The sequence below is a fragment of the Chionomys nivalis genome, chromosome 7, assembly GCF_950005125.1.
Source record: "Chionomys nivalis chromosome 7, mChiNiv1.1, whole genome shotgun sequence".
Taxonomy (NCBI): Eukaryota; Metazoa; Chordata; class Mammalia; order Rodentia; family Cricetidae; genus Chionomys; species Chionomys nivalis.
This window is the reverse complement of record NC_080092.1, coordinates 40,218,828-40,234,660: the sequence shown is the minus strand read 5'-3', so window position 1 is coordinate 40,234,660 and position 15,833 is coordinate 40,218,828. Positions and strand designations below refer to the sequence as shown.

General features: G+C 46.6%; 1 protein-coding gene across 1 annotated transcript; it reads right to left on the bottom strand.

Moving 5' to 3' along the window:
* Nucleotides 1-1,145: 1,145 nt before the first annotated feature.
* On the bottom strand, nucleotides 1,146-8,988 carry LOC130877000 (ly6/PLAUR domain-containing protein 8-like). The gene is made up of 5 exons (XM_057773923.1): nucleotides 8,934-8,988; nucleotides 8,449-8,586; nucleotides 6,548-6,721; nucleotides 4,494-4,652; nucleotides 1,146-1,390 (listed from the first exon to the last, which is right to left on the bottom strand). The coding sequence occupies exons 1-5, from the start codon at nucleotides 8,986-8,988 to the stop codon at nucleotides 1,146-1,148; spliced, it is 771 nt and encodes a 256-aa protein (XP_057629906.1).
* Between the last annotated feature and the right edge of the window lie 6,845 nt (nucleotides 8,989-15,833).

The window sequence follows — 15,833 nt, the reverse complement described above, 5'->3', positions numbered from 1 at the left end:
CTGTAGCATCACCTATAACTCCAGCTTCGGAGGATCCGGCACCACTTCCAGCCTCTGAGAGCACTGTACACCTGTGAGCACACACCATGTGCACAGAAATAGTAAAAATAAATCATTTTTTAAAGAGCTAAAGTAAATCAGAGTGGACGCAGCAATGTGTACCATCATAGCCCTCATGGTGGCTTGCTCTTGCATCATTGTTAAATAAATACTCTTTACAATAAAGAGCCTTGATGACTTACACCTTTTGATTTCTTTATTGCAGAAAACCCCATTTATCCAAAATTAGCTCAACGCCCACCTTACTGTTAAACCTAAACCCTGTAAGCTTGGGTCTGAGTGGCTGTCTTGTCCCCTGGGTGTCTGATGTGGAATGGAGAATTAGGTTTAACTCTCTGAGTGAAGGGACCAGGGTTCTGCAGCTCACTCCATCCTGCACAGTACTACAGGAGACCTCCTAATCCCAGGCTCTGAGCTCCTCTGTCCTCTATCTTCCTGGAGATTTGATCATGCAGCTAGCGGGAGCATTCTGGTTCTCTGCAATCCTTTGGCTTGCCCTTCTTGGGCCTTCATAGTGACAGGCCTCTGGGATGACAATTTTCCTTCATCTGCTGTGGGTCTCTGGACAACTGCTGAGTTAACCAGATGTCATGATGCCGTACCAGACTGAAAGGCTGCTGAACTTCTGTGTTGGTACTAGGAGCAGCACAGGGCACAACAAGGCTCAGCTGGGGCACCTCCTGCATGTGACTGCACAAGAAGTAGCACGTAGAATGCTGGAGTACAGAGATGCTAACAGAAGGTGCCAGCAAGGCCACAGGTTCATCTTCTCAGGAGCAATATGGACCAGGAGCAGGGATATCATTGAGTCCTGAGGCAAAGAAGATCCTATCTCCAGAGCAAAGACCCTACCTCCAGGCAAGATGAGAAGAGGTGGGCAGGGTCTTGAACCACACCCAGCACCTAACATATCAGGACAGACTGTCTAGAAGTCAAACAACACTTTAATAAAGGACATAATGTGGCTGCTAGCATTGCCTGGAGTCCTGTGACTTCCAACCCACTGAGCAACTAAACTGGAAGGTATGTGAACAGAAAGGGCATTGACGCCCATGGGACACTGGGTGGGGCAGAGCCCAGGGATCTCAGAATAGCAGCTTCAGAAGAAGGAGGCTGCCGAAGACAGAGGAGATGAAGGAAGCTTTGATGCTTGTGCTGGTACTAGGGGTCGTGGTGACTGTGGTTGGGGTCGTGGTTGTAATCTCATTTGTGCAGCTAACCATCTGGAAAGCGAATTCTCCAACTGTTACGTTCCCAGGAGTCAGGATGTCGCAAGTAGCTTCATCAATATTAGAACACCCTTTCAGCTCCACTTTGTTATGTACAGTACCTGAAGATGCAAATGAGACAGTCAGAACTCTGTAACTTTATACAACCCTACCACCAAAGCCTCAGCCCATGCAGAGTTATTTATCTGCAAGCCGTAGAGCCCCTCTTGTGACAGCCAACTTCAAGGAAGAAGTTCAGAGTAAAGAATACCAAAAAGTAGCAGTACAAGAACTATGAAGGTCAGAAATCAGATCCCTCCCCACCCAACCCCAAAAGCAACTAAGATTATGAGATGAGGGTTGCTAATCCAGGCTTAAAGAAAGGATGGGAGATAGATCTTGGATGCCCCTTGTCTTGTGTTCCTGTGGAGCTGTCAGATGAAAAAGCCAAGAACAAACAGGGCATGGTGGTGCACACCTGCAAGCCCAGTGCTTGGGAGACTGTAGCAGGAAGATCATGAGTTCAAAGCTAGCCTCAGCTACATGGCAAGACTCAATCAAGAAAAACACAGAGGGGAGGGAATGAAAGAAGAAGGAAAGGGGAGAGGAAGATGAGGGGGAGAAAAAGAAGAAAAAGGCAAGCCTGGGGAACAGGCTCGGGGGCAGTTCTTTCTTTCAACTCTCCATTCAGAAGGGAACGAATCAGTGGGCTCCCTGGGCTCCAGCCCCAATTCCAGTATTTCCCTCAGTTCTCATTCCTCTGGGTCTGATTTTTTTCCTGTTTGAGTTTTCCTTGAGAAAAAGGAAAGTTAACAGAAAGTGTACAGGAAATGCTCAGCATCACTATCTTACCTCAAAGTTCTGCCTGCTTACACAGTTTCTTATTGTAGAAAAAGGTCTCCAGCCAGCTGACCTGAGCTTGTGGGAGCTCATGAACTCTGAACAGACAGCTCGGAAGCCGGCATGGGATCGATCTAGGCCTTCTGTATCTGGGTGACAGCTGTGTAGCTGGTCTTTTATGAGGCCCTAGTAGTGGTACCTGGACCTGTCCCTGATACATGAGCTGGCTCTTTGGAACCTATTCCCTATGGTGGGATGCCTTCTTCAGCCTTGATACAGTGGGGGAGGAGCTTGATTCTGCCTCAACTTGATATGCCATGCTCTGTTGATTCCCATGGGAGGCCTTACCCCTTCTGAATGGAGACAGAAGAGTGGATGGGGGGATGGGTAGAAGGGAGGTGATATGAGGGAACTGGAGAAGAGGAGGGAGGGGAAACTGTGGTTGGTTTGCAAAATTTAAAAAAAAAATGATAAAAAAAGTAAAAGGTCTTTAGCACTTTCAATGATGTAGTCAAAATAGCAGCTACTTCTGAGTGGTTGTACCTCTATGGATCTGCCAACTGCAACTCAAGCATCCCTGGGAAACAGGGAGCTCCCAGAGGCATAAGGAACCTGGTTCTGTCAGAGTATAATGTGTGAAAGAGACCTCCAAACCCCAGAAAGAAAAGTTGCTGTTGTTTTGTCCCAGGTATCAGTGCTGAGCGTTGAGCTAACATGAGTCAGGAAGTGTGGTGCTAGGTACATCTTGACAGGAATTTGAAAGTGATGTTGAACAAAACAATAAAGAAAATTTGTGACCTGCTGACTTTTAGTGTCAATGAGATGACACCACCAGGAGACTCGGGCATGAGATGAACAGAGATCTTTTGCTGCCTTTAGGTACAACTTTAGAATTAAAAACCAGGGCAATGTGGGCACCTCAACCATTTCAAGGAAAGTGACTTTTTGCTGTGGTTTAACTCAGAGGTACAATGTATGTTTTGCATGTTTGAGGCTCCAGGGGATGAAGAAAAGAGACAGATAAACACAGAGATACTGAGAAAGTGAGAGGGAGAGAACAGACATTCCGGAATAAGAAAATCTATAGAGGCTTGGATCCACTGGAAACTCCATGGTTATGGGTAGGCTTTGAGTTGACAAGCAAAAATTGAAATGAAATTTGTATTTGGGTGCAGGCCTTAAATCCTTTTAGTCTGAGCTGTATTTTAGGTGAGACAGGCTAGTTATTCATTTTTTGTTTGTACCACTTTTTTTCCTTCTTGGAAGTCACTAGATCACATTCCCAAGAGTTCCACTAGCCAGGATGGACACATTGGTTCCACCCAATGTACTATAGAAGAACATTACACATTCACTTCCAGACCTAACTGCTGAGTAGCCTTGCACCACTGCCTTCTTCCCCCTCCCCCACCTTTTACCCCTACCCCCCTACACCCATCACAAACAACCAGTAGCAAAGTAGAGATCTACTCTGTCCTCAGAAAATAAGGACAGAGCTACAGGGTAGTAGTGGCCCAGGGCTGTTCCACTAGCAAAAGGCAAATGTGCATTGCATGCTGCCGCCAGGTAGGTGGATACTCTGACAAAATGTCAGCACTGTCAGATTACTTTTGTAGAAAAAAAAAATAACCAGATGGCCATAGCTGCCCCAAGCCAACCCCTCTCAAGATACAGAAAAAACATATATATATATATATATATATATATATATATATATATATATATATATAAATTAAAATTACACCTATTCACTCTTACTGAGCAATGGCATCCTAGTACCAAAGCAAGTGCCAGAGGGTCATGAAGTCAAATAAATGAGTCTGGGGTTTAACCACAGGAGAGCAGGAGAAAGGCAACAAGAAGTAGTACTGGACTAAGAGCAGAAGTGGCGACCAGCAGAAGGCTTTCTGGCTGATGTGAATATGTTTTATTAGCACTGGTTAATAAAGAAGACGCTTTGACCTATAGCAAGGCAGGATATAGTAAGGTGAAAATGGAAGCAGAGACAGAGGAGGAAAGAAGATGAAGTCAGGGAGACACCATGTAGCTCCAGAAGGAAAAAAGACACCAGATCCTTACCAGTAAGCCACAACCTCATGACAATAAACAGATTAATAGATATGGGTTACTTTAAGATGTAAGAGTTAGCTAGAAATACACCTGAGTCATTGGTCAAACAGTGTTGTATTTAATATAGTTTCTGTGTGATTATTCAGATCTGGGAGGGCAGGAAATAGAGCAGTCTCTAGCTGAAAGGCATCCTGAGCTAATCCCTGCTCTGCTTCTACCCTTCCCAGTCCTTTTGCTTTTTTATCTCAGCACCTGAATCAAGGCCTGACGTGTTTCAGCTCCAGCCCTGTTAAGGAATTGAAGTCCCAAACTTACCATCTACATGGTCAGCAATGATGTGGACACATCGCTCTCCTTGGGAACACTGCCGGATTTCCTCCTTGCAGTCTGTTGTTGTGCTGGAGCTATAGCATGAAGGGCACTGGATTTGGGTGTTGGCGCGAGTATTACCATCACCACCTTCTTCTTCAGGGCCTGGATAAAGGAAAGCCATTACTTAGAATCATGCCATCACACTGCCCTGGGGAAGAGGAGACAGGCAGGCAGAAGCTGCCGGAGGGTCTGCCACTGGAAAGCTCAGATCTATCCCTAAAGATACATGCTTTGTCCAAACGTTTCCTATGCACAACCCCTGAGGCCCACCCTTATGGGGCAGCCAGTCTGTAAGAACGGTGGTCCACAGTGCTCTGAGGTTGACATGAGCAAGAAAGGAAAGAATCCAAGCTGTAGCCAATTTCAATGCCAGTCAGCTGTTTGAAGCATTAGCCAACAGGTTTCTGATTGGCATTAAGACTTGTCCTGAGCAGATGAACAAGGTCCATTTTCATATTGTGATGGAGCGAAAAGCAAAAAATAAAAATAAAAAAAAATCACATTGAGAACCAGCCTTGCACCTATCTGTCTGTGCTTATGATAATGAACTTCACCATCTCTGCTCACAAATTTTTCTTCTTCTAAATCAGCAGTTCTCAACATATTTCCGATGGTCTTAGGAACTGGGACACCACTCAGTAGCAAAATTACAATTATCAAGTAGCAACAAAAATTAATTTACAGTCGGGAGTTCTTAAGACCATCAGAAATATGTTTTTTCTGGTGGTCATGCCCCACGGATTAAGAACAATGGTTCTAAATGAAGACTTTGACATGGATGACCACTTCTCAGATTGTAGTCCAGGACCTCCTGGATCCCTGTGGCACTGCAAGGATCCCAAAAAGTTAAAACCAATTTTATACAGCATCAAGGTGTTATCTGTTCCTTTTACTCCTTTTGCCTTGCGTGCATGCAGCAGAATTTTCCAGAAGCCCCACATTATTCGCGAGATTAAATCAGACTAAATACACAAGCAAACATGAGATCCCAGCTTCCTTCTAAGTTATAAGTTAAAACATTCTTTCAAAATATATATTTGAGGGTGAGGTGCTAGAGAGATGTCTCAGCAATTAGAAGCACAGGCTCAATTCCCAGGTTCAGTTCCCAGTCACCATGTGGCAGCTCCAGCGGACCTGATACCCTCTTCTGGCCTCTGTGGGCATTTCACATGCATGGTATACATACGTACAACCTCATACATGTAAGATTAAAATAAATAAATCTTATTAAATGCTTTTTGGAAGCTATTTCTTTGTAAAACTCTATTAGTATTAATAAACTTTTTATTTGCTTTTGTTTTTTGAGACAGGGTCTCACTATGTAACTCAGGCTGGTGTTGAACTAATAGAGATCCCTCTGTCTCTTCCTCTATCACAGAGTGCTAGGATTAAAGGCATGTGCCACCTTGTCTGGCTAAATATTTTTACTTTTGAGTAAATGAATTAAGATTTGTGAATTTGTTTCACTTTAATTTCTAACCTAGTAAATGTAAGCAGGTAGTGACCATATAAACAAAAGACTTGGGAAGTTTCTCTTGCTACTGAGACACACATCTATATATTATATGTATATATTATAGGCACACACCTACAATCCCAGGACTCAGGAGGCTGAGGCAGGAGGACTGGGTGAAGATCATCCTTGACTCCATAGCAAGTTTGATGTGAGCTAGACTGCAGGAGATACTGTCTAAAGAAACTGGTGGTTGAGGCCCTGAGATCACAAAGTTTAAGAATGACTAATGAGCACTTGCTTCACTTGCCACACAAATGAGATCTGCATCTTCACTGAAGAAGGGGAAAGCATGGTATTTGGGCTGCCTGAGTACCCTCCGTGTTTCTTTTGTGATTGCGGTAAGTCAGATGTTGATGTCATCCAGGTCTGTGCTGAAGTGCCTGGTCTTGACACATCATCACAAGCCAAGCAAAGTGGTCAGAAAATTAAGGGTGGAACATGGAGGTGTGACACAGGACAGGCTGCTGGGCCCAGTACAAACCTTCGTTGTTGTTGTTGTTGTTAGGGCATGCATCTCCTTCACAGCACTGGCTTGCAAAACTGAATTGTTGATTATCAGACACACGCACTGTGAAGGACACTTCAGTATTGTTGTTGACGGTGCTGCACTTATCTTTTGAGCAGAACTTGTTCTCGTACGAGTACGGGGACCCTCCTACATCAAGGCAAACACAGACTGTTAGCACCTGGAGAGACTCCAGCAAGAGCAGCATCTGGAGGATACAGTGCTTTATACAGGAGCATATCTTAGGAGAGACTGCAGAAGGTTTCTTAAAACGTCAAGAAGCCAGTGGGGCATAGTGGCGCACGCTTAAACCCCAGCACTCGGAACAGAGGCAAGTGGATCTCTGTGAGTTCGAGGTCCGCCTGATCTATATCGTGAGTTCCAGTACAGTCAGGGCTACATATTGATGTCTTAGGTGGGGAATGGGGGGAGAACAAAGAAAGCCCTGTCCCATCAGAGAGAACTCCTTCCTTTATCGTATTAGCAGAGGAATGGGTTAAACTCTGCCATTAGCTAACCTACACCTTGTGAGCCTTATGTGGGCGTGCAGCCAGGAAAGATGTAAATGAGACCCAGCACAAAGTTGTAAACTTACTTAACACATGATTGAAAGTTTTCACGATTTTTTTTTTCTGTTAAACCACCTCTCTCAATTCTTGAACATGAACTTTGTGGGGGACAATGTATTATCAAGTCGAAAGTTTGGGTATAAATGTTACTCAGGAGGGACACCAGAAGATGGTGATTTAGTCTAACAAATCTACAGCCCTCCCAGGCCACTAATTTGTCTTAACAGCTCAAAAAATAATAAAGCAGGCACAGTGGGATTTGGTATATGATACGACATCACAGTACCATCTATGGCTCCTTCCTAGAAACTACATGAGAGTCCAGTCAGAGCTACCCAGTACAGAGACATTAGCTATATGTGGCTGTTACGTCAAATGTGGATTGGTCAAAATAAATTGAGGAACTGGGAGTGTAGCTCTGTGGTAGAGTGTTTGTCTGGCATATGTGAAGCCCTGGATTTAATGTCCAGAACCACACAAAAAAAAAAACCATTAAATAAAGTTAATTGGCCATGTTGGCATATAATCGCAATTCTAGCATTCAAGAGGCAAAGATCGACACTGATTTCCTCAATGACTCTCTGACTTATTTTTTGGTAAAGGGTCTTGAGCTGATCTGGATCCCACCAGTTTTAGACTGGCAAGCTCCAGGAATCACCTTTTCTTAGCTGCCCCACTGCTGAGATTACAGGCATGCGCTACCATGCCTGGTCTTTTTACATAGATGCTGATGGACAAGTTCAGGTCCTCATGTTTGTTTGGCAAGCACCTTATTGATTGACCTATCTCCTGAGCCCCATTGTTGACTAAGGCCTTGCAAGGTTTCAATGTCAATTTGTTGGCTGTCCAGCTTTTGTGTATAGAAGAACTCTAAGTGCCTCAAGAGGTTCCCATCAGTCAGAATGCCTGGGGAGGAGTTTACCAAGGAAAATATATTTGATCTAGAAGAGAAAGGAGCCAGGAAGCTGAGAGAAGAGATGGCTGAAAAACATACATGTCCCAGGCAAGATACCTGCATCTTATTTAGCTCTGAGTTGCTCTAACTGTTTACATCTATCCAAAAATGTATCTACAGCAAGGTTTTGGTCAGTGGGACTGATTTCCAAGACACCACAGGGTTTATTCGCTTGTTTGATTCTGTGCCTGTATTGCCATGCAGTCCTGCTCACCTCAGCCACTGGGGAGTCGTCTTCATAACCCACTAGTCTCACTGCACAGCACAGCACAGCCCCGGCTCAGATGTCTTCCTTGTGCCCACCCTCTTTAGCACATCCCACAAGTCCCAGAGACAGAGGCAGCCCCACTCACCTAGAGTGGAGTTGACCGAGGACTCCACACAACTTATCCACTCAGTCACTGGATCGCTGTCGGGACAGTTTTGGGGTTCACTAGGGCAGCTCCCAGTGCCCTCAGAGATTGAGGAACACTGTGTACATTTCAGGGAGTCTTAGGGAAGAAAATATTCACAGAAGTCAACAACCAGTAGACATTCCCAGAGCACTACACCCACTACAGGAAGAAAGATCCAGATGGGATGCCCAACTGTCCTCTGAAGATCCCCAAACTCATGCTATGAGATAGAGCAATGCCCACTAGATTCCCCTCCTTATTCATCAGTCATCAACAGGAAGAACCAACCCTGACCACCAGCAGAGTGGTCTCTCTGAAGGCAGAGTAGACACATGGGTCTCACATAACACAACAGGCCTGGTAGAATGTACCAGATTGCCAAGAGCAAGGATGCTCTGATGTGGTGAAAAAGAAGACTTTATCCAGAAGGGGGCTTCTCTCACCTATAACTGTGATGGCAAACGCCGCAAAGACACCAGCAATGAGGATGCCTTTCATGATGGCGGGGCTGGCTTCTCCTAAGGATAGGGCCACGGAGCCTCAAACCTGGAAAGACAAAAGAAAGTAATCCATGATCTTGGAGGAATGCCTACCATCAAAAGTGTTTGAAAGACACTGAAACAAGCTTAGTGCATGATCTGTCCTTGTTTCTGGGGCAGAAAACTCAGTCCTGCACAGCTGCACAGAACTGTGACTTTTATCCATCTTGCCCTGACACAAGGTTGAGTTTCAGCTGCAAATGGGCAGACAGAGCAATTCCCAGATCTGCTGGGGCCGAGTTACCGGTCTGTCAGATTCCTGTCACTATGACAAAATCCCTGAGATAATCAATTTATAAGGAAGGAAGATTCACTGTGGCTCATGGCTTCAGAGGTGTCAGTCATTTTGCCCCATCACGTGGGCCTTCGTGGAAGCTCATGACAAAGGAGGTCTGTTCACCTAATGCAGCCAGGGAGTGACCAGGAAAGAGGAGTGTGTCCCAGGGTCTCACTCAATGAGCTAACTTCCTCCTCCCAGTCCACCCTCCTAAAGGTTCCAGCATCTCACTATAGAACCACAGCTAATGACCAGGCGTTTGTGGTATATTTGAGATCTAAATGCTAACAGGGCCCCAGATAAAAACAGTAGCCCTGGGTTTTGTGTCCTCCTCACCTCCCTCTGGTTCTATAGTCCCCTTATCTCCCCTGCCACAGGATCTGTGTCCTCCCACCCCTCCAGAGTACACTGTCTCTTCTCCCTGCAGGGATCTCCTGCATTCGCTTTGATGCCCAGGGGCTTTGCTGCCACCACCTATGCAGATAGCCCTTGCTTTGCCCCAAGCCCTTTACATGCACTAATCTGAGTAATTTCTTAGCACCTGGACAAGACTGAGCCCTAGAAGAGAGAAATGATGCTCTCAGAACCAAGCTCTTATTCCTTGGGGTGTCAGAGCTGGGATACAATACAGACCCTTTACTCCCACTTGTTCTGCCATCCAACTCATGTGGCACACCTCAGAAGCCAGGGCCTGAACACATCGAAGCTCCTGAGTTAGATTAATGTGTCACCAATTTCTCAGTACCTGGCCTTCTTTACCTGCCAGTCATCTGAATTAGATCTTTGGAGCTTGCTAGGTTTTTGTCACATTTGTTAGGATCCTAAGTCTCAGCTCAAAAAATTTCTCTTTGTCTGAGTAGCAGTGCAGCATAGGAAGCAAACATTTGCACGGAACTCTCCTTGATCATAATCTTATTACCCTATAAATGTCAGCCATAGCCAATGTGGCTCCCTAGGTTAACTCACTCGAGGTAGGTAACGACGCACCTGTCCCTCACTGTTCAGATGTCAACGGTCACATGTGCTGAGCAGCTGCCACTAACCATGGCAGACAGAACACTTGTCTCCCGTGGAGCCCCAGTGAATGGTACTGCCTGAAGACAGGCTGGTGTCTCCACCCCACAGACATGCAACCTCTGGCAGAAGCGGAAGCAGCCAGGCTCACCAGTGGGCCCGCTCTGAAGCCTGACAGCCCCATGACAGCTGCCACAGACTGAAGCAAAGCTGACCTTGTCTCAGGATACCCCTCTTCCTGCTCCGTCCCGTACGGCAGATCAAACACACATCTTACCACACAGCACGCCCAGCAGCATGGCCTTCTGGCTGAATGACTAGGGGCTAGTAAAAAATAAGGGAAGCTAGCCCAGTCAAGAGACAAAAACCCATACGCATTCCCAGTGACCACACGGTTTAGACACCCAGAGGGCAAATCGAGTATGTCTCATGTAGAGTATGTGATTCACAGCTCTGCATCAGCTACATGTTCCTCCATATACCAAGTCAGCCCTCCAGGCCTGGAACGCCAGCCGCTGGGGAAAGACCTCTAGAGCATTGTCACTGTGCAGGAGGAGGGGGAGGGAGACAAAAGTTGGGGGAGAAGCAATCACAGAAGGGCATTCACTGCACAGATCACCCCAGCTCCCACCAGCCTGATGGTGAGTCTTATTTCAAACCCAGAGAAGTCAGGACCTGGCTAGCAGACAGCAGAGAGGCAGGGACAATCCTGTGTGGGACATGAGGCCTGTTAATCACTTCCTTTTGCCAGAAGAACAAGGTCTCATGTAGCCCAGGCTAGCCTCAAACTGGCTACATAATGAAGGATGATCTTTATCTTCTAATCCTCCTGCCTCTGCCTCCTGAGTGCTGGGATGACAGACTTGTGCCACCATACCCACATAATGAGGTGCTAGGGATCAAACCCAGAACTTCCTGCTTCTTAGACAAGCACTCTACCAACTGAGCTGCATCTCCAGTCCCTTCCCTGCCTTGCAACAATCTATTAGTAAATCTCCCAGCGCGCTGACAGCATGTTGCCACATTGCTCATATCTGCCAGGGAAGCCGGAGCTCAGAGACACCATGCCACACAGATAACAGAATGCCAAGCAAACACGCCCGCAGCCCCAACCTCTACTCCAGCCTGCGCCACCCTGAGAACAGGGCAACAGTGGGCAGCACTGGCAGAAAAGAACCTCGAGAATACCCTGAACAAGCCAGAGCAAGCCTGAGTTCCCTCAACGCCACCCCCGCCCCAGGATTCAGCTTCTCCAGCTTCTCCCAGCATCAGGCTCCAGCTTCGGAGTCCGCTCACCTTCTGGATCCAGTCAGGGACACTGTCCCAAGAAAAGTGGATTCTGGCAGTGTGTTGGAGCAGGTGTGGGGAGAGCCCTTATATAACAGGTGGCAGTAGGCCCTTCAAGCCCAGTTGCCTTCTAGGGAGGGGCCTCTTTGTTATCCAGGCCCCTGCGTAGGGTTGTTAGATGGTGCCCTGCCCAACCATAGCGATCAGGATACTTAACCCTTGGCCCCTATGTAGGTGGTGTTTCCTCTGAGACCTGCAGGAATTGGAAGCACCTGCCTTTCCCACAGTGTGGGGACACAGTGTGTTCCTGGCCCCTTCCAGTGTCCCCCATAGTGCACTCACTTCCATGGCCTTAGAATAGCATTTCAGAATAGCAGCTTGGTAAAACAGTCCACTCCCGGTTCTGGCAAAATCCCCATTTATAGATGAGGACCCCAACTACAGAAGAACAATGTAAGAGGCTTGCCCATGGCAGGTCACTGGGCAGAGCCAGACAGATCACAAGAGGGCCACACCACTCAGAAAAGAGGTTCAAGTCTCTCTGGCAAATGACTTCACCTGGTTAAGTTTTGGAGTCTTCCAGCCAAGACAAAGCTAAACCCACTGTGCAGCTGCATGGGATGATGGGTGGGCCATGAAGGGAAAGCTGCCCACAGTAGGCTACACATGGGTCAGGACAACAACAGGGATTATTGCCTTCTCTGACAGCCAGGGTAGGTTCCTGGGATCCATTTGGGCAGCCAGCATTGACTAGAGGCCAGGTCAGGTTCACTGAGACAGCCTCCCACCCCCTTATGTGATACTGTGGCTCTCCTCAGCTTTCTGTTGTCCTACCAACACAATACACACACACACACACACTTCCCTAGACACTCCTGAAGCACCCTCCATATGTCAAGTTGGCTCTACGCATTTGGGAGTGCCTGTGGCCTTTACTCTCCGGAAGGGTTCTCTAGAAAGGAAGACAGAACAAATAAATATGATAAACATGCAAAATAGACAAAAAAAATCAGGGTCGATTCGTCAACCAAATGGGGGTACAAGACTGAATTTTAAGTAGAAACACCAGAATCATCTAGTAGAGATGACACAGCCTGAGTCAGGTTTCTAAGCAGAGACTCTGGACAGTTCTTATTCTCTCTGGCCCATCCTCCCTCAGGCTATTTGATGGGGGGGATCCCCTGAAAAAGAGCAGTCTCCTGTCTCACAGAATATTGTTGTTTCCCTCTACACACCCACTAGTGCAACAAAATCAACTAGCATGGGGCAGGATGGGGTGGTGGATACAGGAGAATGAACAGGAATGAGGAGTCCCAAGTGTTAGCTGCCCCAGCTGCACATGGAGGACTTGAAGATCCTGTGAATTTGTTTGACAGCCTTGGGAAGCCCCATCCAGTGTTAGAATGAAGATGGGCACAGGAAAACTCCACTAACCAAAGCGAAGTCTCAAGAGGCTCAGATACCCAGGCTAGAGAGACAAAAGCAACCCAAAAGATGTGGGCTGAATCCAGACTTTGCCCCTTATGTCACATAAGTTACTTATTAACCTTCTTCCCCATCCAAGCTCCCTGTGTGAAATCCCAAGGATTGCCCTAATAAAACAGCTGCTGGCCATTTGCTCCTGAAAGCTTCTTGTCACTCTGCCATGTTTTCCAAGACCGTCTATCAGGAATGTGGGAGGGGTGTTGAGCCTTTGGGGTTACACAGATGATCTTCATCAAGCTCCCTCATCGGAGCCAACACTGATGGCAACAACAAGCCCTGGGTTCGGATGGGCAGCTCTGTATGACCACCCCTCACAGCCCTGGGTTTAGTGCCCTTGGTGTCCTGAATAGTACAAATGGGTATCACATTTCCTTTGGTAGGCAAGGAAACTGAGGCCCAAAGATGTCTCTCTTCTTGACCTTCAGTCATAAGAAGTTTTCTGTGCATCCCAACATAGCTCAGGTAGTATCGAGCCTCTCTACCCAGATGGTCGGAAACACTGCCTCCACTTACAAAGATCCTAGGGGTAACATCTCTGTCATCAGTCACCAGATGGTAGGAGAAGCCACTTTCCTAAAGTAGACCTTCGGCTAACTAGCTAAGAAGCCCAAGGGCCCATGAGAAGCCGATCCCAGTGATCAGCTCAGCTTTCACTCTTTTTTTTTGTTTTTCTTTGGTCTGGTTTGGTTTTTAAAGACAGGATTTCTCTCTGTAACAGTCCTAGCTATCCTGGAACTCACTCTGTAGACCAGGCTGGCCTGGAACTCACAGAGATTCGCCTGCCTCTGCCTCCCAAGTGCTGGGATTTGAGCTGAGAATCCCTGAGAATGACTCAGACACGTTGGTTCCATCATTTCTGAGAAAGAGGAGGAAGTCAGCCATTTTTATACCAGGTGCTCTTAGCTCCCTTAGGTGGGATTGGGCCTCACAAGGCTCTTCCCCATCTATGATTGGATGAAAAAACCTTGGTTTTGAGACCTAGCTTTTCTCCTCCACATCTTTGAGGCTCTGGAGGCCTGGGCTGGTATCTCTCTTCTTCAGAGCTGTTACCTGCATGCCTAGAGCTGTTACCTGCATACCTTTGTGGAAATACAAGGTAGTGTCGTATTGTTCCTAGAGCCCCAGTGATATGAGCAGGGAAAGAGGCCATCGGACACTGTGTGATTGCTCCGAGTTGTTTCCATAGCCAGAGGAAGCAGAGAGGCAAGGATTGACAGTGGAAGATGCTGTGATCAGGGCACAGGAGGGAGGAACCTGACTTTTGGATCATCCACCTCTGTTACCCACCAGAGTCTCCTTTTGGCTAAACTAGACTGAAAATAGCAGAAAAAGGATCCTGAGAAGTGTTTCGGGAGAGATTCCCCTTTGGAATTGGAGAATCATGAAACTCCATCAGCAAGTAGGCTATAGATGAAGGAATAGTGATTTGGGGCTGTCTGTCTCCAAATAGTGTTTCAGGATGAGTACTGGGTAACCGCATGATGACCTCCCATAGGCATGGGGGGGGGGGGTTCTTCTGAGGATGAGCTTGGACTTGTGAAGCCAAGAGATTTGGTCAACATCAACATCTATGACATCATGAAGGCTCTGGGGAGGGGATGGTGGGTCCCAGGACAAAGCATCTTCCCTTCTTCAGATTCCTGCTGGAGCACAAGGGTTGGGGGACAAATTAAAGGAACTGAGTGTCCACATATGTTGTGATAATTTTTGTAATTAAAGACTTTACTTTTAAATGTTTATGTGTGTGCCTGTCTGTCTCTGTCTCTCTGTCTCTCTGCCTTCCTCTGTCTCTCTGAGTTTACGTGCACAGGTTCTCATAGAGGCCAGAAGAAGGTGTCAGATGTCCTGGTGCTGGAGCTACAAGTAGTTTTGATTCACCTGACATATTTAGCCACTGAGCCAATTCTCTATTCCCAGAAGTTGGTGCATGAAAAAAAAAAAAAAAAAAAAAGCAAAGGGCTTATACAGAGGCTGCTTGTTCATTTCCCAGCTGCCCAGACCAGAAATAATTACACAGAAACTGTATTAATTACAAAACTGCTTGGTCAATATCTTTGGTTTCTTATTAACTAACCTTTACGTCTTAAATTAACCCATTCCTATTATTTTATATTTTACCATGAGGCTCGGAGTTTACCAGTAAGGTTCAGGGGTGGGCGTCTTTCTCCTTTGGCAGCTACATGGCATCTCTCCAACTCTGTCTTTTTTTCCTCCTCTATCTCTGCTTGGAATTCCCACCTTGCTCTATTCTGCACTGCCATAGGCCCAAAGCAGTTTTTTTATTAATCAATGGTAATAAAACATATTCACAGTATACAGAGGGGAATCCCACATCAAAAGGTTGCAAGGTTTCCTCTATGCCTTGACCTACTGATAACCTCCCCTTCAGAGGGGAGTCATCACAAGTGAGGAGTCTACACTGATTTGCACATCATGTCAGATGACAGCCATCGTACTGATTCAGGTGCTGCAATACAGCCAGTGTATACTATGTCTCCAGACATTTTGTCGCACTGATGGCCCCTGAGAATGAAAGGCTGTGATTCTTATCTCTGGGCGTCTCTGAAGGAGGAGTAGAATTTTAGAATTTGAGCACATCCGCACATCCTCCGTCAAAACAGAAAGGGTTGTTGGAAATCTTGGGGACAATTATTTCAGCTTTCAGATGAAGAGTCTGAGGTCCAGAGAGCCAGCGGTGTTTCCAAGACCACGCAGCCAACCAGAGCCTGAATCTGGAGGTG